The following is a 24484-nucleotide window of genomic DNA, read 5'->3' as shown; positions in this document are numbered from 1 at the left end:
TATCTGGGTCTCTGAATGACTGCAATGACTACACCATCACCCCCTTAAATTTTCATTCTATGATTTAGAATCAATTTTTCCTGACTGTCCAAATATTTAAAAAGTGTGCACTCATCATCACTTACCCGTTTATCAATGTCTCCGTGCTGTAACTGAACAAAGCGTGCACTGATAGCAGCAATATAGCTTTGTTGATTTGAAAAAGCCACACGCCCTGCGCCTTTTGGGTATTTCAGCTCAGGATCAGTGTCAATGCCAGCATAGCATACTCCACCATACAGCCTATCCATGATCATTGCCAGCTCCACTGCAGCACAAAAAGTGATAAGTGCAGAACAGAATTGATATTACTACAAATGTATTAAATTAAAAAATTTTGAAAGGATTAAAACAATCATCAATCTCATTTTCCATATTTGCATAACCTGAGATTTTTGTAGGGTATCATTTAAACTTAACACCACTTGATAAATTTCATGAAATCTTGCCCTGGTCTTCATGTAGGATCCTGGATGTTAAGTGTACATAGGATATTCAACTCTGAGCATTTATCACAACTGAACCTGACTGTATTCTCCTTGAACATCGATATGGCTACAATTGTGCACGAGTAGCCTGACACCAAAGAGGCATAAAAGTTCCAGCAAATTCTTCTCCAGCTTTGGTCACTCAGGCGAATTCTGATGATCCGACAAAACAGTGATGCTAACATAGCAAGATAAGGGGAAATTGACCTTGATCATCAAAGATTAAACTAGATCTATAAATGAAAATTTAACAGGATAGAGAAAAACATTACCTTTATAGTTGTCCAATACAGAAATTGAGTCTGGAGTTAAGTGACTCCAGTTGGCAAAATTCTAGAATCCATCATTAAGAATGAGGTTTCTAAATTCTTAGAAGAGCAGAGTCTGATTAGAACAAGTCAACATGGATTTAGTAAGGGGAGGTCATGCCTGACAAACCTGTTGGTATTCTTTGAAGAGGTGACAAGCAGGTTGGACCAGGGAAACCCAGTGGATGTGGTCTATCTAGACTTCCAAAAGGCCTTTGATAAGGTGCCACACGGGAGGCTGCTGAGCAAGGTGAGGGCCCATGGTGTTCGAGGTGAGCTACTGGGATGGATTGAGGATTGGCTGTCTGACAGAAGGCAGAGAGTTGGGATAAAAGGTTCTTTTTCAGAATGGCAGCAGGTGGCGAGCGGTGTCCCGCAGGGTTCAGTGTTGGGGCCACAGCTGTTCGCATTATATATTAATGATCTGGATGAAGGGACTGGGGGCATTCTAGTGAAGTTTGCCGATGATATGAAGATAGATGGACAGGCAGGTAGTACTGAGGAAGTGGGAGGCTGCAGGAGGATCTAGACAGTTTGGGAGAGTGGTCCAGGAAATGGCTGATGGAATTCAACATGAACAAATGTGAGGTCTTGCACTTTGGCAAAAAGAATAAAAGCACAGACTACTTTCTAAACGGTGAGAAAATTCGTAAAGCCAAAGTACAAAGGGATCTGGGAGTGCTAGTCGAGGATTCTCTCAAGGTCAACATGCAGGTTGAGTCTGTGATTAAGAAAGCAAATGCGATGTTGTCAGTTATCTCAAGAGGGTTGGAATATAAAAACACCATTGTGCTACTGAGACTTTATAAAGCTCTGGTTAGGCCCCATTTGGAGTAGTGTGTCCAGTTTTGGTCCCCACACCTCAGGAAGGACATACTGGCACTGGGACTTGTTCAGCGGAGATTCACACGGATGATCCCTGGAATGGTAGGCCTAACATATGAGGAATGGCTGAGGATCCTGGGATTGTATTCATTGGAGTTTAGAAGATTAAGGGGAGACTTAATAGAGACGTACAAGATAATACATGGCTTGGAAAGGGTGGATGCTAGGAAATTGTTTCCGTTAGGTGAGGAGACTAGGACCCGTGGACACAGCCTTAGAATTAGAGGGGGTCAATTCAGAACAGAAATGCGGAGACATTTCTTCAGCCAGAGTGTGGTGGGCCTGTGGAATTCATTGCCGCAGAGTGCAGTGGAGGCCGGGATGCTAAATGTCTTCAAGGCAGAGATTGATAGATTCTTGTTGTCTCGGGGAATTAAGGGCTACGGGGAGAATGTGGGTAAGTGGAGTTGAAGTGCCCAGCAGCCATGATCGAATGGCGGAGTGGACTCGATGGGCCGAATGGCCTTACTTCCACTCCTATGTCTTATGGACTCAGATGTTGGATTCTATGAATTGAGTTTCTACAGAAACTTAGCATTTGCATCACTGAAAGAAATTTTTGCTTAGTATTTATCTGGCTTTACCCTAAAGGGGACTGCTTTTCTTCTACTTTTTGCATTTTACACTTTTTCAAAATATTTATCCACCTCTTTCATAGCCTCTGAGGCAAATAATTCCCGGCTTCAAAAAAAAATCTGTATAAATAAATTTATTCTAAATTCTTTCCTCAATAACAATTTACCTATCATTGGTCACACCACCTACCCAAGAAAACAAATCTTTCTAAGCTCACTTGACCTGGTCAAAAGCTTTAATAAAAACTTGGGGGAAAGAAAACCACTTATCTTACACCATCTGAGAGCTGTTTAAGTCAGTTCTAACACTTCTTTACTTTCATCATAACAACAGTTTCCCAAACCTGGTACCATCTGTCTGGATTTATGCTAATCACAAGCTCTGATTTTAACATCCTGTTTTAGAAGAAAAGGGGTTTAAAACACCATTGGTTGGATTATATAACACACTGGATTCATCATTCTCCACTTGTCCACAGGAGAACACTGGCAGACTGGAGAAGGAATTTTCATTCCTCAGGGACAAGACATCCTTGTCTTAGATTAGATGGCCTACAGTATAGAAACAGGCCATTTGGCCCAACAAGTCCACATTGACCCTCCAAAGAATAACCCACCCAGACTCATTCCCCTACCCTACATTTACTCCTGACTAATGCACCTAACCTACACATCCCTGAACACTATGGGGAGTTCAGCATGACCAATTCACCTGGCCTGCACATCTTTGGATTGTGGGAGGAAACTGGAGCACCCGGAGGAAACCCACACAGGCACTGGGAGAATGTGCAAACTCCACACAGACAGTCGCCTGAAGTGGGAATTGAACCTGGGTCCCTGGCGCTGTGCGGCAGCAGTGCTAACCACAGAGCCATCATGCCACCCACTAGAATAAACGGCTGAAGGTTAATATCTCCACAGTATTTCCAGCATGAAGTGCTCGATCCATTAGGTATGGCTGGGGCTTTTCACAACACTAATTGGGGATACCCAGGCTAGAGGAGTAGAGACTGGAATTCAGGGAGAGAAACATGAAAATTGGGGCACTCCATTGAGCTCAGGTACTATCAATTAAGGATATCTCAACTACTGACATCAATCTGCACAGGGAAACCTGTTGAGCCTGCCTCTTGATGAAGGCCTCTCCCACTGCCAATTAAATCTATCAGTTACGACATGAGACCTTTAAGTGGCTCATCGGGAAAGAGCAAGTGGACCACCTAGTGCCACCAACACACATTTAAGGTGGGACAGGGGCATGTAGGAAGATCACAGTAAGTTATCCTCTGTCCTACTAACAGAACAGCTTTAAATCCAGTCACAAATGTAGCTTAACCAGTGATTTACACAAATTACTTCTTTATTCTTGCATAGGCATACAGCATGGTAACAGACCCTTCAGTCCAACTAGTCCACACCTACTTCATTCCCAAAACAAACTAGTCTCAAGGCTGATGTTTGGAGGAATCTGGGACAAATCTTTCCTATTCATGCACTTATCCAAATCTCTTAAAAATGTTGTAACTGTACCTGCATCCACCACTTCCTCTCATGGTTCATGGATGGAATGAACTGTGTAAAAGAAAGTTACTCCTTATGTCCTTTTGAAAACTCTCACCTTAAAAATATGCCTCCTTGTGTTGAACTCCCCCATCCTAAGGAAATGGCCATTGCCATTCACCTTATCTATTTGCCTCATGATTTTATAAACTTCTATGTCACCCCTCAACCACTCCATGAAAAATGTCCCACCAATCCACCCTCTCTTTATATCTCAAACCATCCATCCCTGGAAGCATCTTGGTAATTTTTTTCTGAATCCTCTCCAATTTAATAATATTCCCCCTATAGCAAAGCAATCAGAACTGCACAGAGTACTCCAGAAAGGGCCTCACCAATGTCCTGCACAACTTCAACATGAAGGCAAGCATACCAAATGCCTTAACCTTATCTACATGTAACACAAATTTCAAAGAATTATGTACCTGAAACTTAGATCTCTCTGTTCTGCCAAACTACCTCGGATCCTACCATTAACTGTATGAGTTTGCCCTTCTTTGCTTTACCAAATGCAATACCTTGCATTTATCCAAGTTAAACTGCATCTGCCACTCCTCAGTCTATGCCCTATTTACAATGTCATTTGGCCTAATTTGCCTGCACTGTTTGTAACTCTCTTATTATTCAATCCAACTCTCAGCCTTTCAGCATACCTCTCTCATCCTATTTCCCTGGTGCACTCATCAAGCTTCCTTTTGAAAGCAGCTAAGCTATTAGCTTTAACCACTTCTTAGAGTAATAAGTTCCACATTCTAACCACTCTGGCGTGAAGAAATTTATTTGTATTTCTGTTAGATTTATTCAAAACTACCCTGTATTTATGGCACTTATTTGACAACTTCACCACTAGTAGCCACATTTTCAACTGTCCAGAGCTGAACCTCTGGAATACCCTCGATGTTTTCAATTTCGTTCCTCCTTTAAGCCATTCCTTAAAATTCCTTTTTGACAGAGTTCATAGAAGTTCTCTATGTGAATTAATGCCATATTTTGTTTTGTAATGCTCCTGTGAAGTGCTTTGGGACATTTTTTATCAGGTGCTACATAAATACAAATTATTCTAAGTTGCTAAAAAATCTATTATGTCTCTAAAGAAAGGTTCCAACCTGGTCCATGTTCCCCAATAGCTGTAATCTCTTCAGTTCTGGTATCATCCTTGCAAATCTTTTTGTACTCAAAATGCTCCCATGTCCTTTTTCTAATATGGAAACCAGAATTGTACACAGTACTCTTAAGTGTGGCCTGGCCAAGGTCTTAAACACGTTTCATATAAATTTCACTACTGGTCAATTCTACAACCCTAGAAATAAATCCCAGTATTTTATTAACATTTTTAGTCACTTTTTGTTTTAAGAAAGTCATCTATGGTGCTGTTTTTAATTATTTATTCACCTGAATCCTTTAGATTCATTTGTTCTTCTATCCCACACAATTTATTTTCTAAGGCATTGGTGGCATTTGTTTTTCTTGCCATACCTACCATCTCACATTAAACAATGTCAAAAATCACACAACACCAGGTTATAGTCCAACAAATTTCTAGAAGCAGCACTTCGAAAACTAGTGCTTCCAAATAAACCTGTTGGACTATAGCCTGGTGTTGCATGAATTTTAACTTTGTGCACCCCAGTCCAACACCGGCTCCTTCAAATCAATAAACTGTATAGCAACCTATTTTTCACTCAACTGCCCAGCCTGCAAGTTTCTTGCAATTGCACCATTCAAAGCAATGCATGTTTAAATAATTTAGCCCATTTATTGACCCCTTTTTTTCTATTAAACTTGTACATCCATTCTTTGTGATTTTTTTCCTGAGAGAATGCCATAGTCTAGGTGCATGACATCTTTAAAAAGTGAACTATTACTGTGGTGATGTCAGTTTTGCTTTCAGCAAAGTATTTGTACTGGATATGGTGATGTTTATGTTAACTCCTATGGCATAAGAGTTAGTCATAGGTAACATGATACGAAAAATTCACCAGATGTTTATTACAGCACCTGATATATATTTTACTATTATAATCATAAGCACTTCCCAGTCTAGGCTAATATTTACTAACGGAGTAACAAAGAGTAGCATGCTGTCATTAATGTATTTTGTATCAAGTGTCCCAGTTAAGAGTGAGGATAAGAGCGTAAGGTTAGTGACACACACAAGAAAGGCAATCAGCATCAAAACAAAGCAAAGAACTGTGGACACTGGAGGTCTGAAACAAAAACAGAAGGTGCTGGAGAAACTGAACGGGTCTGGCAGCATCTGCAGAGAGAAAAACAGTTTTGAGTCCACTGACCTTTCAACACAACTGATGTTGCTAGACCTGTTGATGTTCATTGATCAGCATCAAAATGTCTTCTTTTTAAAAAACATTAAAATAGAACTAAAAGGATTTTTCATTAGCATATGAGTACCACACTCTTTGGGTCAAAAGCAAACATGGACAATTACGTGATAGAGGATAGAAGAATCAAGGATGTCACTTGGATAACAAATGTAGGTTAGGGGTCAAAATGTTCTTCTGAATCCATTATAATTTTCGTTACCGGTGTGTGCAGGATTTTGAATAAAAACAAATAAACCACCATGTGACAGGAACAAATTGGATTTATACAAAATTAACAAAACAAGAACAGCCAAGGATTTTTATTGAGAGAGACAAAATAAAATGATGCTAAGCAAAAGGACATATTGAAAAGGACTTTTTTATAATCCTTCAAAGTGGGCAGGTGAATGGTGGATTAGAGGAGATGGGAACTGTTTTGAGACACAGCTGCAGAGATTAAACCTGGATGTCTAAAAACAATGGTTGGCAGAAGAAATCCTCAATAATCACCTTTGTCACTGACAGATTCAACAATACTTTGACTACCTCAAATTCCAGATAAAATTTGTTATGAGAAAATATGGCCAATCTACTATCACACTTTGTATGATGTCTCTTTAGTGACTAACATTGGCCTGAAATGCCTCAAATTGAATATTTTTATTCTCAGATTTAAATAGAATCATCAATGTATCCTTGAATCCTGCATCAGTCCGTAACAGCATTGATAGAATAACCACCTGTTCTTGTGCACACAAAATGCAGTCTTCACATCAAGGAGGTCCTCCATCGTACTGTGCTGCACCACCATGCTCAGTGGAATTGGCCAGCTCCAGGACATGTTGCAGGAATTGCCCAAGGTAGTGTCCACAGTCCAACCATTTTCAGTTGCTTCATCAATGAACTTCTCATTATCATAAGGCCAGAACTAGGGTCGTTCACTAATGATTGCACTATATTAGCACCATTCTCAATACCTCAGATACTGAAGTAGTTTTAATCCAATTGCAGCAAGACAATGTCCAGGCTTGGGCTGACAAGTGATAAGAAAGAAAGCCCATGGTCTAAGGGGCAAGTTATTGACATGGATAAGGACTGGCTGACTGGCAGAAGGCGAGAGTGGGGGTAAACGGGTAACTTTTAGGATGGCAGCTGCTGTCGAGGGGCCATCATTAAGAGGATTGTTGCTAAGTTTGCAGATGATGCAAACATAGGTTGAGGGACAGGTAGTGTTCAGGAAGTGGGAAGACTGGGGGAAGACTTGAGGAGGACTTGGGCTAGGCAAGTGGGCAAGGAAGTAGCATGTAGAATACAATGTGGGAAAGTGAAGCGTTGGGAAGAACGGGTTGGTAGGAAGAAGAGACAGACTATGGTCTAAACAGGGAAAGACTTTGGAAACCCTGATGCACAAAAGGGATTTGGAAGCCTTAGTTCAGGATTCTCTTAAGGTTAACGTGCAAGCTTAGTCGTCAGTTAAGCAGGCAAATGCAATTTTAGGATTCCTTTTGAGAGGGCTAGCATACAAGAGTAGAGATGAGCGTTTGGTCAGACTGCATTTGGAAAACTGAGCAATTTTGGGCTGGTATTGGAGGAGGTCCAGAATGATCCCAGGAATGAAGGGCTTGTCATAAAAAAAGGTTGAGGACTCTGGGTCTGTACTTAATGCAAACAAGAAGAATGAAGGGGGGGGATACCACTTAAATTTAGAATACTGAGAAGCCTGAATGGAGTAGATGGGGAGAAGATGGTTTCCACTCATAAGAGACTAGAACCAGAAGGCACAGCCTCAGAGTGGTGGGACAACCCTTTAGAACTGAGAGAAGGAGGAATTTCTTCAGCCAGAGGGTGGAAGATCTGTGGAACTCACTGCCACAGCAGGCTGACAGGCCAAGTCATTGAGTGTATTTAAGACAGAGATAGATAGGTTCTTGATTAATAAGGGGATCAAAGGTAACAGGGAGAAGTCAGAAGAATGGGGTTGAGAAACATATCAGGCATAATCAAATGGCAGAGTAGACTCAATAGTGCGAATGGTCTAATTCTGCTTCTATATCTAATGGTCCAAGCAACGAGCAACATTCATGCCACACAAGTGTTAGGCAATAGCATCATCAAAAAGAAAAAATCTAAACCATACCATACTGCATTGCAATTTCTGAATTCTCCAACATTAACCTGGGGTTATCACTAACCGGAAAGCATACAGGACTAGCCTTATAAATAATGTGCTACAATATCAGTTCAGAGGCTAAGGATCCTGCAGCAAGTAATTCACATCCTGTCTCCCCCAAGCCCAAAACTATCTACAAGGCACACGTCAGGACTGATAGAACATTCATGCTTGCTCAATAAAAGCAAACTACAGAAAATGCTGTAAATCTGAAGAAAATACAGAAAATACTAGAAAAAAACTCAGGAGATCTGGCAGCATCTGTGGAGAGAGAAACAGAGTTAATCTTCAATCCAGCATGACTTCTTCAAAACCTGCTCCAGCCTGTTTAACTTCTCTATAATTTTGTTGGTTCTCCAACTTGTTTAGGTGAGTACAACTCCAACAACACTTCAGAAGCTGACACCATTCGGCACCAAGCAGACCACCTGATTGTTTGTGGAATGGTGGCAGTGCTCCCTCCACCAACACACAATCGCAGCAATATATACCATGTATGAGGTGGCACTGCAAATATTCACCACATATTCTGAGACAGCACCTTCCAAAACCATGACCAGTGCTATCTCAAAGGACCCAGCAGCAGATACATGAGAACATTATGGGCTGCAAGTTCTTTGCCAAGCTACTCACCACCCCGATTTGGAAATATATCAGTGTCCGCACACTGTCATTAGGTCAAAATCCAGGGACATCAAGCCTAACAGCACTGTGGATGCGCCTACACCCAATGAACTGCAGTAATCAAGGATGCATCTCACTACCACATTGACAGCAATTAGCAATCCTACACCCTGAAATCAAAAGAGAATCTCTTTTCTTTGATTCATGCTTTGCCTGCTCATTTCTCCTTCACCATTGGTGCTTATGCCTTTGATCAAACATAAATCAAGACTCAAGCTTTAGAATTTTCTCCAGAAATCTCTCCACCTCTCAATAGGAGAACTTCAAAACCCAATTTTTTGATCAAGCTTTTAAACAACTCCGTCGGTAACTTTGCCCTGGCATCACTTTTGCTGCCAAATTATCATCCGTAAAACACTTCAATACATGTTTCTCGGTTTTAAATGCTGCGTACATGTGCAAGCTGCCGTTCAATCCTATTGTTATCACAATTTCTGATTCATATCACTTATTCCCAAAGTAGTAATTATGCAGTAGAAACTGGTTTTAAAACTTGAGATAAGAGACTCCAGGGTCAATTTTCCAACTGGCTGCTCCCACTAGACTTTTGTCTACCAGGTGTACATTACAGCAATTTCCAGTCAACCTCAACTTTCCAATTATTTAAATAAACAGATGTGGAGGGTATCCACCAATTGTTAAATGGCAAATAAATTTTACAGAAGTCAGTCTTTAACAAGCATGGTTTCCCACTTGATTTTAAAGTGGGACACATATCAAGGACTATGACAAAACATTTTTAGCACTATCCAAAAGACTCCTTGACATTCTGGTTGTTATGGACTCAGCCAGACCCCTCAAAACATTTTGAAGCAGGTATCCCAGACCATAACTTAACTATTTGTTTCACTAGGCGTATAGTGGATATTCCCAGTGTAAATTAGCTGGGTCGACTGCCAAGTTTTAAACAAATGAGATTTATTTACAGAATTATGGAATAAAATACAAAGAGTGGAAAACAGAATACTGGATAAGTTATGCTATCCAAACCTGACTTAATTATGCTGTTCCCCTGAAAAACAAGTATACTGTTTTGGATACTGTGAGGGGGGAATAACTTACCAGGGGAATACAATGGGGTGCATGTCTCTGGTGCAGAGTCTGTCCCTAATTCACAGAAGGGAAGAAGGGAAAGGAAGAGGGTGTTAGCCATTGGGGATTCAATTGTTAGGTTTATTGGGAACAAACAAAGCTCACTGTTGGTGCGTTGCCTTCCAGATGCTAAGGTCCATGATGTAGGGAGGACATGGACAGGATTTCACGGTCACAGGAATGTGCTGGCAGCAAGCTGGAGTGAAAGGTTTCTACTTCAATGCCAAAAGTTTCCGAAATAAGGTAGGTGAGCTTGCAGCATGGATAGGTACCTGGGATTTCAATGTTGTGGCCATTTTGGAGACATGGATAGAGCAGGGTCAGTAATGGATGTTACATGTTCCAGGATTTAAATCATTCATTCAGAACAGGCAAGGCGATTTAAAAAAAAAGAGGTGTGGCTTTGTTCTTCAAGGACAGTATAACTGTGGCTGAAATAACTTTTGAGAGGACTCATCTACTGAGGTGGTATAGGCTGAAGTTAGAAACAGGAGAGGAGAGGTCACAGTGCTGGGAGTTTTTTTATAGGCCTCCACAGAGTTCCAGGGAGGTGGAGGTGAGGATCGGCAAAACAATTCTAGGTAGGAGTGAAAGGAACAGGGTGGTCATTATAGGGGACTTTAACTTCCCCAACATTGACTGGGAACCTACAACTCTGGTACGTCGGATGGATCAGTTTTTGCCCAATTTGTGCAGGAGGGTTTCCTAACACAGTATGTCGAAGGGCTGACAAGAGGGGAGGCCACACTGGATCTGGTGGTTGGTAATGAACCAGGCCAGGTGTTTGATTTAATGGTAGGTAAGCACTTTGGAGAAAATGACCATAATTCAATTATGTTTAGTTTAGCGATGGAAAGGGATCTGTACATGCCACAGAACAAGAGTTATCAATGGGGAAAGGGCAATTATAATGCGATTAGACAACACTTTGGATGCAAAGAATGGTGTAGTAAAATGCAGGGGATGGAGACAAGCGAAACGTGGAGTTGGTTTTAGGAACAAATATTGCGTGTCCTTGATAGATAAGCCCGTCAGGGAGGAAGGAAGTGACAAGGAAAGGGAACCGTGGTTTACTACAGAAAGTGCATCTCTTGTTAAGCAGAAGGAGGAGGCTTAATGTGACAATGAGACGAGATGGTTTAGATGAGGCGATGGAGAGTTACAGATTAGCTAGGATTTAAAGAGAAAGTTAAGAAGAGCAAAGAGAGGACATAAGCAGTCTTTAGCAGGTAGAATAAAGGAGAACCCTAAAGCCTTCTATAGGTATGTGAGGAATAAAAGGATGACTAGGGTAGGAATAGGGCCAGTCAAAGACAGAAGTGGGAAGTTGAGTGTGAACTCTGGAGATCGGAGAAGTGCTAAACAAGTATTTCTCATCAGTTTTCACTCAGGAAAAGGAGAATATTGTAGAGGAGAAGAATGAGATATGAGATATTAGACTAGAAAGGTTCGAGGTTAATAAGGAAGAGGTGTTATCAATTCTAGAAGGAATGAAAACAGACAAGTCCCCTGTGCTAGATGGGATTTATCCAAGGATTCTCTGGGGAGCTAGGGAAGAGATAGCAGAGTCTTTGGCTTTGATCTTTGAGTCGTTATTGCCTACATGTTTAGTACTAGAGGACCGGAGGATTGCAAATGTTGTGCCCTTGCTCAAGAAGGACAGTAGAGATGACACAGGTAATTATAGACTAGGGAGCCTTACATCTGTTGTCGGAGAAGTTTTGGAAAGGATTATAAGAGATAGGATTTATCATCATCTACCAAGCAACAATTTGATTGTAGATAGTCAGCATGGTTTTGTCAAAGGCAGGTCATGTCTCACAAACTTCATTGAGTTTGTTGAGAAGGTGACCAAGCATGTAGATGAGGGTAGGGCAGTTGACGTGGTGTACATGGACTTCAGGAAAGGCCTTTGATAAGGTTCCACATTGTAGGCTGTTGGAGAAAATGCAGAGACATGGGATTGAGGGTGATTTAGCAGTTTGGATTTGAAGTCTGGCTTTCTCTAAGAAGACAGCTAAGTGGTGGTTGATGGAAAATATTCAGCCTGGAGTCCAGTTACTAGTGGTGTGCCACCAGGATCTGTCTTGGGACCACTGCTGTTTGTCATTTTCATAAATGACTTAGATGCAGGCATAGGTGGATGGGTTAATAAGTTTACAGATGACACTAAAGTTGGTGGAGTAGTAGACAGTGTGGAAGAATGTTGCAGGGTGACTTGGACAAACTGCAGAATTGGGCTGAGGGGTGGCAAATGGAGTTCAGTGCAGATAAATGTGAAGTGATTCACTTTGGGAAGAGTAACAGGAAGGCAGAATACTGGGTCAATGGAAAGATTCTTGGTAGGGTGGATGTGAAGAGTGATCTTGGAGTCCATGTCCAGAGATCCCTGAAAGTTGCCACCCAGGTTGACAGTGCTGTTAAGAAGGCATACAGTGTGTTAGGTTTTATTGGTAGAGGGATTGAGTTCTGGAGCCATAATGTCATGCTGCAACTATACAAAATGCTAGTGCGGCCGCATTTGGAATATTGTGTACAGTTCTGGTCGCCCCATTACAATGTGGAAACATTGGAAAAGGTGCAGAGGAGATTTACCAGGATACTGCCTGATCTGGAGGGAAGGTCTTATGAGGAAAGGCTGAGAGACCTGGATCTGTTCTCATTGGAAAGAAGAAGACTAAGAGGAGATTTGATAGAGACGTACAAGATGATCAGAGGATTGGATAGGATAGACAGTGAAAGTCTTTTCCCTAGGATGATGACGCCAGCTTGCATGAGGGAGCATAGCTATAAATTGAAGGGTGATAGATTTAAGACAGTTGTCTGAGGCAGGTTCTTTACTCAGACCTGCCTGCCAATGTAGTTAACTAAGCCACATTAGGGAGATTTAAACAATCCTTGGATAAGCACATGGATGATGATGGGATAGTGTAGGAGGATGGGCTTAGGTCCCAATACACACATCCCTTAGCACAAAGAGTTTTAAAAAACTGAAAGAAACTGGAGCGAGAGAGAGAGAGAGAGAGAACTGACTAAAGCTCTGAACTGAATTGCACTGCACAGCTGGAGAGTCTATGGTACTCAGGGATCCACTGAAAGTTCTTCTGGTAATAGATTCACTTTCTATCCTCATATGTATATGTTGCATAACTTTTGATTTTCACTTCTACTGCCTTAGGAACATTGGAGCAAGGTTATCACTGCTTTCAGCCTGCTCCACAAGTCTAAACCATGGCCAATCATCAGCTTCAATGCCATTTTCCTGCATTATCCCCATGTCCCTAATGACATCAGTATATCTAGAATTCTATGCATCTCTTGTCTTAAACATATTCAGTGACTGAGCTCTCACATCCCACCAGGGTAGAGAATTCCAGAAATTCACTGTTCTCCTAGTGAAGGAATTCCTCTTCAATTCAGTCATAGTCAGAATTGTTGATGTAACATCCAGTAGTATAGTGACAATGCTTATTACTTTCTTTTCATGTAAAGACATAGAGATGTACAGCATGGAAACAGACCCTTTGGTCCAACGCGTTTGGGGAGTGTTTTATCACATCAAAATGTGTTTACATTTATTCAGAACAAAGAGTCACATTTGAGATTTTAATAATGTTGGGCTTTTTCTAAAGTACACAATCATTTTAAAGTCAAGTTGCACTTTTCACAGCTAGATTAATTACTGTGTATGTGTAGAACTGTTGTTAATGTTTTAGTAGTTTCTTGGAAATGTTAAAATATTATTAAAGGATTGTCATGGGATTCAATAACTTATTTTACATCCTCTTGAAATACTCATTCTGCAATTTTTTAAAGTCACAAAATAAAAAGAAAATGGCATATTTGCTTTTTTTAAAAAATGCAACAAAATTTTGTAAACTGTATTCACAGGCACCATGTTAACTTTATCTTTCAAAGCAGCCATGTGACAAACTGAAAATATTTCTTCGGAACTGAGCGTGTAATGGTTGAGAGATTGAGGAATGAACATGAAAGACTGAAATGGGCTCAGAATTAAAATGTGGAAATCAGATTGAATAAAATTATTTTGCAATTAATATGTACCCATTTTTATGTTTTTAGTATGAAAATCCAACGTCTGCTGGCTTTTGATCTCAAACTTTTCACATTAATATCTGAACCCACTTACGTAAATATGACATGAAGTAATTATAGAAATTGCTGGAAAAGTTTAGCAGTCTGGCAGCACCTATGCAGAGAAGTCAAGAGTTAAAATTTCAGATCTGATGACCCTTCTTCAGAACTGAAGGAGTTTAATCAGTTCTGAAGAAGGGTAACTGGACCCAAAACATTAACTCTGATTTCTCTCCTCAGATGCTACCAGACTGGCTGAGTTTTTCCAACAATTTCCGTTTTCATTTCTGATTTCCAGCATACACAGTTCTTCCGGTTTTTAGGATGTATTTACACCTGCCTCATTAGTAGGAGAATAAATCAATATTTATGTATCTCAGTCCAATTATCCCTCAATCTCTAATTAAATTCCACATATGGAATGCCATGGGAGATGGAATAATTCCCAAAAAAAGACATTTTATACAATGGGAGTATTGTATTGCTCTTCTTGGCTTACCGGCTCTTAGAGGCCTGGGGACACCACCTACAAAAATGGTTTTCCGTGGATCAAGTGGCTGAGAACCATCCATTACAAAATCACTATCGTTGAGATTCCATGGTCGTATTTGAACCTGTATGTTTAAAAATACTTACATTTACAATTATTTAAACTTAAAAATCAAACGTATATCCATTCTTAAATTTAAGATGATACTAATATACTTTTGTTCTCATTGCGCTCAATGAAATCTACTTACTGGTTTATCCTTGATGGTTGGACTTGATACACAGAGGTATAACTTTCCATCCTCTTCAATGCAAGCGTCAATTAAAGCTTGCACAGAACCTTCCTCCTGAAACAGCAGAAATGCATAGCCTACAAAGAATAAAAAGTGATTTATTCACGTCAACTAGTGTTGTTATTCATCTAGGTAGTATTGCACCTTTTGTAACTATTGGAATATAAATTTTGGAATCCCAAGTATCAAATTTTCAGCTCTTTATTAAGGGCTCGTATACAATGTTACACCTTGACAGAATAAAAGTTCTGCAATAATTCTAACCAGTTAAAGGGATATTCCAGAAAACTATGCAAGGATCTAAATATTGAACCTTCAACAATTCCTAGTTCTGAGGTTGCTGGTAGGATTATATGTTTGTCCTATAAGTTTGGAAAGATTATCACTAGATAAAAATACTATTATGTAAATAAAACTACACTGAAAATTGCTTTAGAACATTATGGCATTAACACTTATCTACACTATGAACCTACCCAACAGCTTTCCTTGACTATTTTCTCTTCCTAGTTCTATATTTTAACTGTTAAGTGTTAAATTTTGCTCTGATGTTTTATTAATTAGGATATACCTTATCCTATGTCGTCTTTTAAAAAACTGAACCTACTTTTTTCTCCAAGCCTCCTTGATCATATTATTACACATCGCAGTTGGGGAAAATCTTCAAGAAAATTGACTACAAAACTGATTTGAAGGTCAGCAAGATGCTTCAGATTATTTTATATCCACAAATGATGAGTGAAGGAAGTTTTGACAAAGCATATCTTTCAAAATACCATGGAAGATGGTCACTTAAAAAAAAATGAATTGAAATTTTATAAAAATAAAATAGAATGGCGATTTATTTCCAATTCTGAATAGCTTGGAGAACTTGGAAGTGGTGGTATTCCCATATGCTTACTGTCCTTGTGTATGTATCTGGCAGATGTTGCAGATTGGGAGATACTAATTGAAGGTGGTCTTACAGTTATAGAGTTTAATTGCATGCAAAGAGACCCTCAGCCCACCAGTTGTGTCAGTTACCAAGCTGGGTTTTGTAATATATTTCAACAATGGCTCATGCTGTAGCCATGTTGTACTGATGATGGATAAATGTTTAAGATGTAGCCATAGCATTTATGTAGTCTAGTTAAGTTTTGGAACACTGGTGACCCCAGAATGCCAATTACAGGGAAATTATAGGGATCGTACTGCTTTGAATATCAAAAGAATGGCCTTCAAGTGTGTGAATGAGCTGGGAAGAATACTGACTTCTTCAAGAGCATAGTAATTGAATTTGAAAGAAATGCAAGTTTCTTTTTGTTAACAGCTGTTTGTTGGGCTGCATCCACAGGAAAACAGGAGGAACAGAAATCCAAAACAGACATGAGGCAAACATCAATATTTACTAGGGATCTAATGTTTCAGTGGCTGCCATATTTGAAAAAGGAATTTAGCTGCGTCCTGACCCTATGCGCAGATCAGGTGTCCCACTGATAAACATATCCAACATCAGTTTTACACACAAGAAATTACTAAATTATTTCCTCCTCCCAATTTTTTGAATTTATTCAAGATTGTGGCATGGAGTCAAAAGAGATGTACAGCACAGAAACAGACCCTTCACTCGAACTCATCCATACTGACCAGATATCCTAAATTAATCTAGTCCCTTTTGCCAGCACTTGGTCCATATCCCTCTCAACCCCCTATTCATATATCCATGCCTTTTACATGTTGCAACTGTATCAGCCTCCACCATTTCCTCTGGCAGCTCATTCTATACATGCACCACCCTCTGCTTGAAAAGGTTGTACCTTAGGTCCCTTTTAAATCTTTCCCATCTCACCCTAAACCTATGCCCTCTAGTTCTGGACTCCCCCAACCCAGAGAAACCACCTTGTCTACTTATCCTATCCATGCCCCCATGATTTTATAAACCTCTATAAGGTCACCCCTCAGTCTCCAGGGAAAACAGCTCGAGCCTATTCAGCCTCTCCCTACAGCTCAAACCCTCCAACTCTGGCAACATTCTTGTAAATCTTTTCTGAATCCTTTCAAGTTCCAGAACATCCTTCTTATAAGAGGGAGACCAAAATTGCACGTAATATTCCAAAGTGGCCTAACCAATGTCCTGTATAGCCACAACATGACCTCCCAACTCCCATACTCATTGTTCTGGTCAATAAAGGAAAGCGCACCAAATGCTTTCCTAAATATCCTATCTACCTGCAACTCCACTTTCAAGCAACATTCCCTAGGACCTTACCATAATGGTACACCCTTCCTAGGTGCTATCTGAAACTCCACTTCAAATTGGTGTTAAGGTCCTTCTATTGTACAAGTAGCTGTCTTTACCCCAATCTGCTTAATAGTAATCATATTTTTATGTCCTCTCATATCAATTAACCAACATGACCAATATGATCCCAGCAACCTGCATCTCAATTCAGTGCCCATTCTCACTTTTAATCTTGGAGTCAGCACCCACCACACCCAAAAAAAACCCAACACTTTCATAGCCTGCAAACAATGCTTCACAATTATTCCAAGTTGACACTACCGACCTACACCAAGACGTTGTTGCAGTTCTTAATGTCACCTTAATTAGAAATGTCAGTTTTGCAAAGATTTAGATTCTTTAAAATTGACTCAAGTATCCCTGATTGTGACGATCATCTTCTTTCATTACATGCAACAAGGTTAAAAAAAAGATGAACAGTGCATTTGTAAAGACAATGAAGATTATGATGGCATCGTTCAAATGTGACCTTTCTCAATCATAGCACTACACAAAAAGGTCAGTGTCAGATCTAATTTGACTTACCTTTTGGTGGAAAGTATGACTTGCTTTCTGCTTTATGAGGCCAGTCAACAACCAGAGAACCAAAACGACGAAAGCTAGCTGTGATTTCATCTGTTTGAACAAAAATGTGCTCAGTCTCTCTCAACTACATAGATTGTTATTCTGCTGAGGATGTAAAAAATATATTCTATGTCTGTGAATACAGGAAAAAGTACTAAAAGCTGACTCAGATTTCTTGACCTAGAGACCACAACTTAATCTTGGCATGCATGCACATTGCCCCTCTCATTTCAGTGCTAAGGGAAATAGAAAATATTTATTTATATTTTGAAACAAACTATTTTTGCAAAAATGCAGCACTACCTTCATCAATATCAGGTGGCAAGCCACCAACAAACACTTTACGGGAATATCGCTCCACTCGTTCACCATTTTGATGAGGAAAACAATGAGGTGAACTTATGCCACTATGAAGTGTTTGATCACCACGTCCATCATCAAGGAACCCATCTTCAACAGGGAAGAGTGAAGAATGACCTAGAAGAAACAAATATTAAATCATTAAAGAATCCACAAGTGTTTTGCTTCACATCAGGATAGCATCTATGCTGTAAAATGTGCCTTCTACCGGTCAATTACCCTTTCTTAAAATAGATACACGTAAACTATGTTATTGCTTTAATAGCACTAATTTGGAGATTTCATTCCTTTTTGTCATAGCACTTCAAAATATGCATAGTTTGTATTTGGCTCACACTGAAACTTGCACAGACTTCCAAGTATATAAGAACATGTTTTTTTGGAAAAATATGGGTTAACAAATTTAAGTCACCAGATATCTTTAAAGGCAAAGAGTGCTCAACTAACCTGATAGAACACTTTGGAATGATGTAGAAGTTCACAAAGGCAGAACAATTGCTGTGTATGCAGATTTACAAAAGGAGTTAGAAAGAAAAGTGTATATTCGTTCGTAACGTTAAAGCCCATTGGATTAAAGGGAATGTTACAACACGGACACCAAATGAAAAGGGACTGAAAGCAGAAAGAAGTTTAAGAAGGAATGTACTTAACTCTGACTATGTTTTAAGAGTCTAAGAGGGAACGCAAGACCATAAGATATCGGAGACCATTCAGCACAACAAATCGACTTCACCAGAGAGATCATGGCTCATCTGATAATCCTCAAATCCGCTTTCTTGTCTTTTCCTGGATTTCTTAAGCGTGTCTATTGTTCCTTGAACATATATAATGACTCAAATTCTACAACCCTCTGCACATATTTGCTACCCAGTCAAGTAGAAATTTGTCTTCATCCATCTTAAATGGGTGAGCCCTCACTTTGAAGTTATGCCTTCTGGTCCTAGGCTCTTCCATAATGGGGAACAATCTTGCCGCATCTACCCTATCAACTCTCCTAAGAATCTTGAATGTTTCAATTCCTCTCATTCTTCTAAATTCCAATGATTATACACCCTACCTCCACAACCTCCTCATAAAACAATCCTCCTGGAACCAGAAACAACCTAGTGAACCTTCTCTGTACAACCTACAAATCCAGCATATCTTCCTTAGATAAAGGGCTCAAAATTGTTCACACTATTCCAGCTGTGGTCTGTTTAGTGCCTTATATTGTTTTACCAAGTCCTCCCTACTTTTATACTCCACTCCCTTTGAAATAAAGGCCAATGTCCATTTGCTTTCTGAACATTGATGAACTTTGTGATTTATGCATGTGGATTCCTAAATCCTTCTGTACTGTAGCTGTCAAGTTGTCCCCCTCATTTAAACAAATTTCTCTATTCGTCCTGCCAAAATGCATTATCTCCCATATTGTATTTAATTATTTTGCCACTTAACCTGGCTATATCCCTCAGCAGACTCCGTGAACCTCACCAGCTGCCTTTGTATATGTTTTTGTATCATTGGCAAACCTGATTATAGTAGATTTACTCCTCTCACCCAATTCAGTAATATATTGTAAATATGTCTTTTAAAAATCATTTGTGGGATACGGACATTGCTGGCTGGCCAGCATTTATTGCACGTCCCTGGTTGCCCTCGAGAAGGCATTGGTGAGCTGCCTTCCTGAACTACTGCAGTTCACTGGTTGTAGGTTGACTCTCAATGCCATTAGGGAGGGAGTTCCAGGATTTTGACCCAGCAACAGTGAAGGAACGGTGATGTTCCCATTTATCTGTTATCCTTGTCCTTCTAGATAAAAGTGGTTGTGGGTTTGGAAAGTTCTGTCTGAGGATCTTTGGTGAATTTCTGCAGTGCGCCTTGTAAATAGTACATACTGATGCCAAGCGTCAGTGATTGCCCCAGCCCAGACCCCTATGTCACACCACTAGTTGTCATCCTAAAATTCCCACCTTACCCTAACACTGTCTTCTATCAGTTATCCAATCTTCTATCCAAGAAATATATTACCTCCAACATCATATTATGTATTCTAAATGCCCATTACATCCTTCACAACAGATTAACATTTTCCCCAATAATAGACATTAAGCTAACAAGCCTATAGCCAACTTATTTTTGTCTCCTTTCATTTTGAAATATCCTAGAGATATTTAAGCTTGCCAATTTCTTTTTGTACCTAATGCAATTTTCTGATGTTAAGGAAAAGTTTAAAGTTGACAACATAGACACTAACAGGTTGTTTCCCTGATTGGTGCATCTAAAACATGGACACACACACAGTCATAGGATAAAGAACCAATCATTTAGGACTGAGAAGAGGAGAAAACTCTTCACTCGAGGCTTTGAGAATAATCTACTCAGAAGGTAGTACGTGCTATTTGTGTACTCAAAGTCGAAGCTGACTGATTTAGGTCTCTTGATTTTGCGATCAGGAGGAAAGTATAATTAAGACTGAGGTTTAGTCATCATAGTATTAAATGACTGGGTAGGCTAAATGGACTAACTGGTCTATTCCTGCTCAGATTTTTAATGTTTGTACTTATGCTCCTCTTTCTTTTCTCTCCCCCATGAATAAAGAGTAATTAGAATAAAAACTTCATAGATTTTGTTGAAACCGTATTTCATTGTCAGAATTACAAAACTTTGCCATTATACATTTTTCTCTAATAGTGCCCATTTCAAACTTAAACATTTGGCACATAAGTTAGTATGGTGGTAGCTATAGGACTAAAGTTCATATGCATTGAAGATAACACAAATAAATGTTGAGACGTGAATGCTGCAGTTTGCTCTGATTTGCCTGAACTTCAAATATATTTACTGAGCCTGACCATGAAGTATTTGTATAAAATGTGAAGTATAGATCTGCATTGCTTATTTATTTCACTTTGGGTCTTGAATGTACATAATATAGAAAAATAAACTTTTCACCTTGCATACTAGACTGAATAATATCTCTCAGTTAAGCATAATGAGGACCAATGTGCATGTAACGTTCAGTTCAAAATTCCTGCCCTCACCACTGACTTCATCCCATCCTGCGCACCAAGGCTGAGCCAGATAACTTGCAACCTAGAAATCTTAAAGAGTCTGAATTAATCTTTAGACTCCCTGCCTACTATCATAAAGAATAGCTACTTCCATCTTAGTAAGATGAACTGTCTTCGCCCTCTCCCTCCCTCTCCCCCCCCCATCTCAGCCAGTTTACAACTGAAACACTCATACACTTGACAACATATTGCTGGAGATGAAATAAAATTAGTATTGCAAATAGTCAGGTCAGGCAGTATCTGTAGAGAGCAAAATGGAATTCAAGTTTCAGGTAGATGACCTTTCATTCAAAAAAAAATCACCTATGTTAACTGTTTCGCATTGCATAGATACTGTCTGATCTGATTAGGTCGAGCATTTTCTGTTTTTTGTTTCTGCATGCCTTAATTTGCAGACATGGTTTTGTCCATTTCCCAGCCTCCAGAAAATTCAATTCAACTAAAACTCTGCCAGCTGTATCATTACAAAAGGTACCTTATCCAAAGTTCTCTTCTTTATTGGCTCTCTGAGTCTCAAGTTTCCATCCTTAGTTTAAATGCTCTCATAGCCTTACAAGACCCTATCTTCAATTTCCTCAACAAACTGATTGTCCACATACCTCCGGCAAGTAATGTGTTCCATTTACTTTGCTTTTCTCGTGCAAACCTCCTCCATTCCGATAAAACTTCATAAATTACAGCTGTGTTTTCAGCTGCATAGATCTCATCCTCTGGAATTATACTACATTCCCACCCAAAACTACAAGGACCCTGAAAGTGGACTATTTAACTCAACCTGTTCTTGCTAGCATTTAACATTTAGGGAAGCAGAAAAATCCAATGAACCATCCCCACCTTGAGCTAATGAACCTTAATACTTTTTGTTCAACTACCAATCTTTACCGTTGACACAATTTCTGCTTTCAGCACCAACACTTGCAGTGCATTCCAGTCTAATAATTTACTGCAACAACAATTTCTTCACTCTAAACCATATCTAAAACATGAAATTTATACATTTTGTGGAAGTAGTCTGTTTATATCTACTTCACCCCATTTATACACCTATCAAACAACCCAACAATTGCTTGATTCAAATAAAACAGACTATGTAAAAAAAAACCCTACATAAAGAAACTTAATGCAGAAAGGGGAGCTGAAGAGCATGTGCTCCTTTTTGCATTGTTTCTATATGCAAGTTATTCCTTTTACATGATCTTCCATTTGCAATGTCAATGTTTTAAAATAGGATTAATTCACAGGCTTCAATTCTAACAGTCACAGCTGCTGACTATAATATCAATGATTTAGACCTAAGTAAAGTAATAAATTGAAGGATTCAAACCTATTAAGGATTCCTTCATATAGTTAAAATCTTTGTTGGATGCAGAAAACTGGTTCATACCATAATTAGATATGTTTAAATGTACTGCATTGTCCTCTTGGCCAAATCTTCCTGGGGATTTTTCTTTATATTCATCAAGAACACAGCAGTCAAGACTATTTGATTCTCCCTTGTTGAAGATAACATTTGTGCCACACACGTGCCAATCAACTATTATGTGCCAATTATCAGTCCAAGCTTGGTCATTCTCAAGTTCTTCCTGCATGCAGGTACAGACTGATTTGAATTGAGAGAAGGTTGGTGCTGGGGATTTTAAGAACAGAGCTTATGTGCCAATTTCACAATTGGTTGTGAATCATCTGATAACAAGAGGGATCACATACAGAATGCAGGGATCATTTCAGGCACCAATGTTCAACCTGATGGTTCTGACTATTGTGCAGTGATCATTCCCACTTCTAGCTGAATGATGGAAAGTCATGGGTGAAAGCACTGAAGATGGTTGGGTCGAGAACACTGCCCTGAGAAACTCTTGCAGCAACGTACTGAAATGGAGATGACTGGCCTTTAATACTATAGTTGAAAATGTGTTGCTGGAAAAGCGCAGATCAGGCAGCATCCAAGGAGCAGGAGAATCGACATTTCGGGCATGAGCCTTTCTGCAGGAATGAGGAGAGTGTGCCAAGCAGACTAAGATAAAAGGTAGGGAGGAGAGAGTTGGGGGAGGGGCGTTGGAAATGTGATTGGGTTGGTTGGTCTGGGTGTCCCAGAGGTGTTCTGTGAAATGTTCCACAAGTAGGCGGCCCAATGCCCAAAACGTCGATTTTCCTGCTCCTTGGAAAATCTATATTGGGGAGACAGGCCGCCTACTTGCGGAATGTTTCAGAGAACACCTCTGGGACACCTGGACCAACCAACCCGTGGCTCAACACTTCAACTCCCCCTCCCACTCCAAGGACATGCAGGTCCTTGGACTCCTCCATCGCCAGACCATAGCAACACGACAGCTGGAGGAAGAGCGCCTCATCTTCTGCCTAGGAACCCTCCAACCACAAGGGATGAACTCAGATTTCTCCAGTTTCATTTCCCCTCCCCTCACCTTGTCTCAGTCCCAACCCTCGAACTCAGCATCACCTTCTGAACCTGCAATCTTCTTCCTGACCTCTCCGCCCCCGCCCCCACCCCCACTCCGGCCTATCACCCTCACCTTAACCTCCTTCCACCTCTCGCATTTCCAACGCCCCTCCCCCAAGTCCCTCCTCCCTACTTTTTATCTTGGCCTGCTTGGCACACACTCCTCATTCCTGAAGAAGGGCTCATGCCTGAAATGTCGATTCTCCTGCTCCTTGGATGCTGCCTGACCTGCTGTGCTTTTCCAGCAACACATTTTCAGCTCTGATCTCCAGTCCTCACTTTCTCCTTTAATACTATAGTTGCCATCCTTCATTCTTGAAATGATTAACCAGTGGACAACTACTAACAAGATTCCCACTGACTTCCATTTTGCTAGATCTTCTTGATGCCACAAACAAATGCTGCCTGATATTAAAGGCAGTCATTTTTCTTTGCCTACAGAGCTTAATTCCAGAGGTGCAATGTTTGGACCAAATCTGTGAGCAGAGTAGCAGGACCCAAACTGGACAGTCTGCTTACCAATGTTAAGTGCCACTTGATAAGCAGCAACCGCTGAACACTACTTTCCAGTATTAAAAAGCAAAATTTGGTGGATGCTGGAAATCAAAATTAAAAATATGTCTGAGTATTTCCAGCACTTTGGCAGCAAAGAGGAGCAGAATTAAAATTTCAAGTGGAACATGTTGCAAAGAAGCATCACCCGAAATGTGAACCCTTTCTCTCCCAACAGCTGTTACCATGTATTTACAGCATTTGTTTTTATTACTAA

The 24484-nt window shown here is 40.0% G+C and overlaps 1 protein-coding gene across 4 annotated transcripts in view; it reads right to left on the bottom strand.

The window, feature by feature from the left end:
• Positions 1–24484, bottom strand: part of cpeb4b (cytoplasmic polyadenylation element binding protein 4b) — a 78450-nt gene that overhangs the window by 5943 nt on the left and 48023 nt on the right. For all 4 annotated transcript variants that reach the window (XM_072591017.1, XM_072591018.1, XM_072591019.1 and 1 more), the window contains 5 exons: positions 18148–18321; positions 17806–17895; positions 14958–15076; positions 14717–14831; positions 126–307 (listed from right to left, as the gene is read on the bottom strand). In XM_072591017.1, the coding sequence (XP_072447118.1) occupies positions 126–307; positions 14717–14831; positions 14958–15076; positions 17806–17895; positions 18148–18321 (680 nt within the window). The remainder of the gene's footprint in view (positions 1–125; positions 308–14716; positions 14832–14957; positions 15077–17805; positions 17896–18147; positions 18322–24484) is intronic.

This window comes from Chiloscyllium punctatum, chromosome 20, assembly GCF_047496795.1.
Source record: "Chiloscyllium punctatum isolate Juve2018m chromosome 20, sChiPun1.3, whole genome shotgun sequence".
Classification (NCBI taxonomy): Eukaryota; Metazoa; Chordata; class Chondrichthyes; order Orectolobiformes; family Hemiscylliidae; genus Chiloscyllium; species Chiloscyllium punctatum.
Note: the sequence above shows the minus strand (reverse complement) of the source record. Positions and strands in the feature narration are given on the sequence as shown.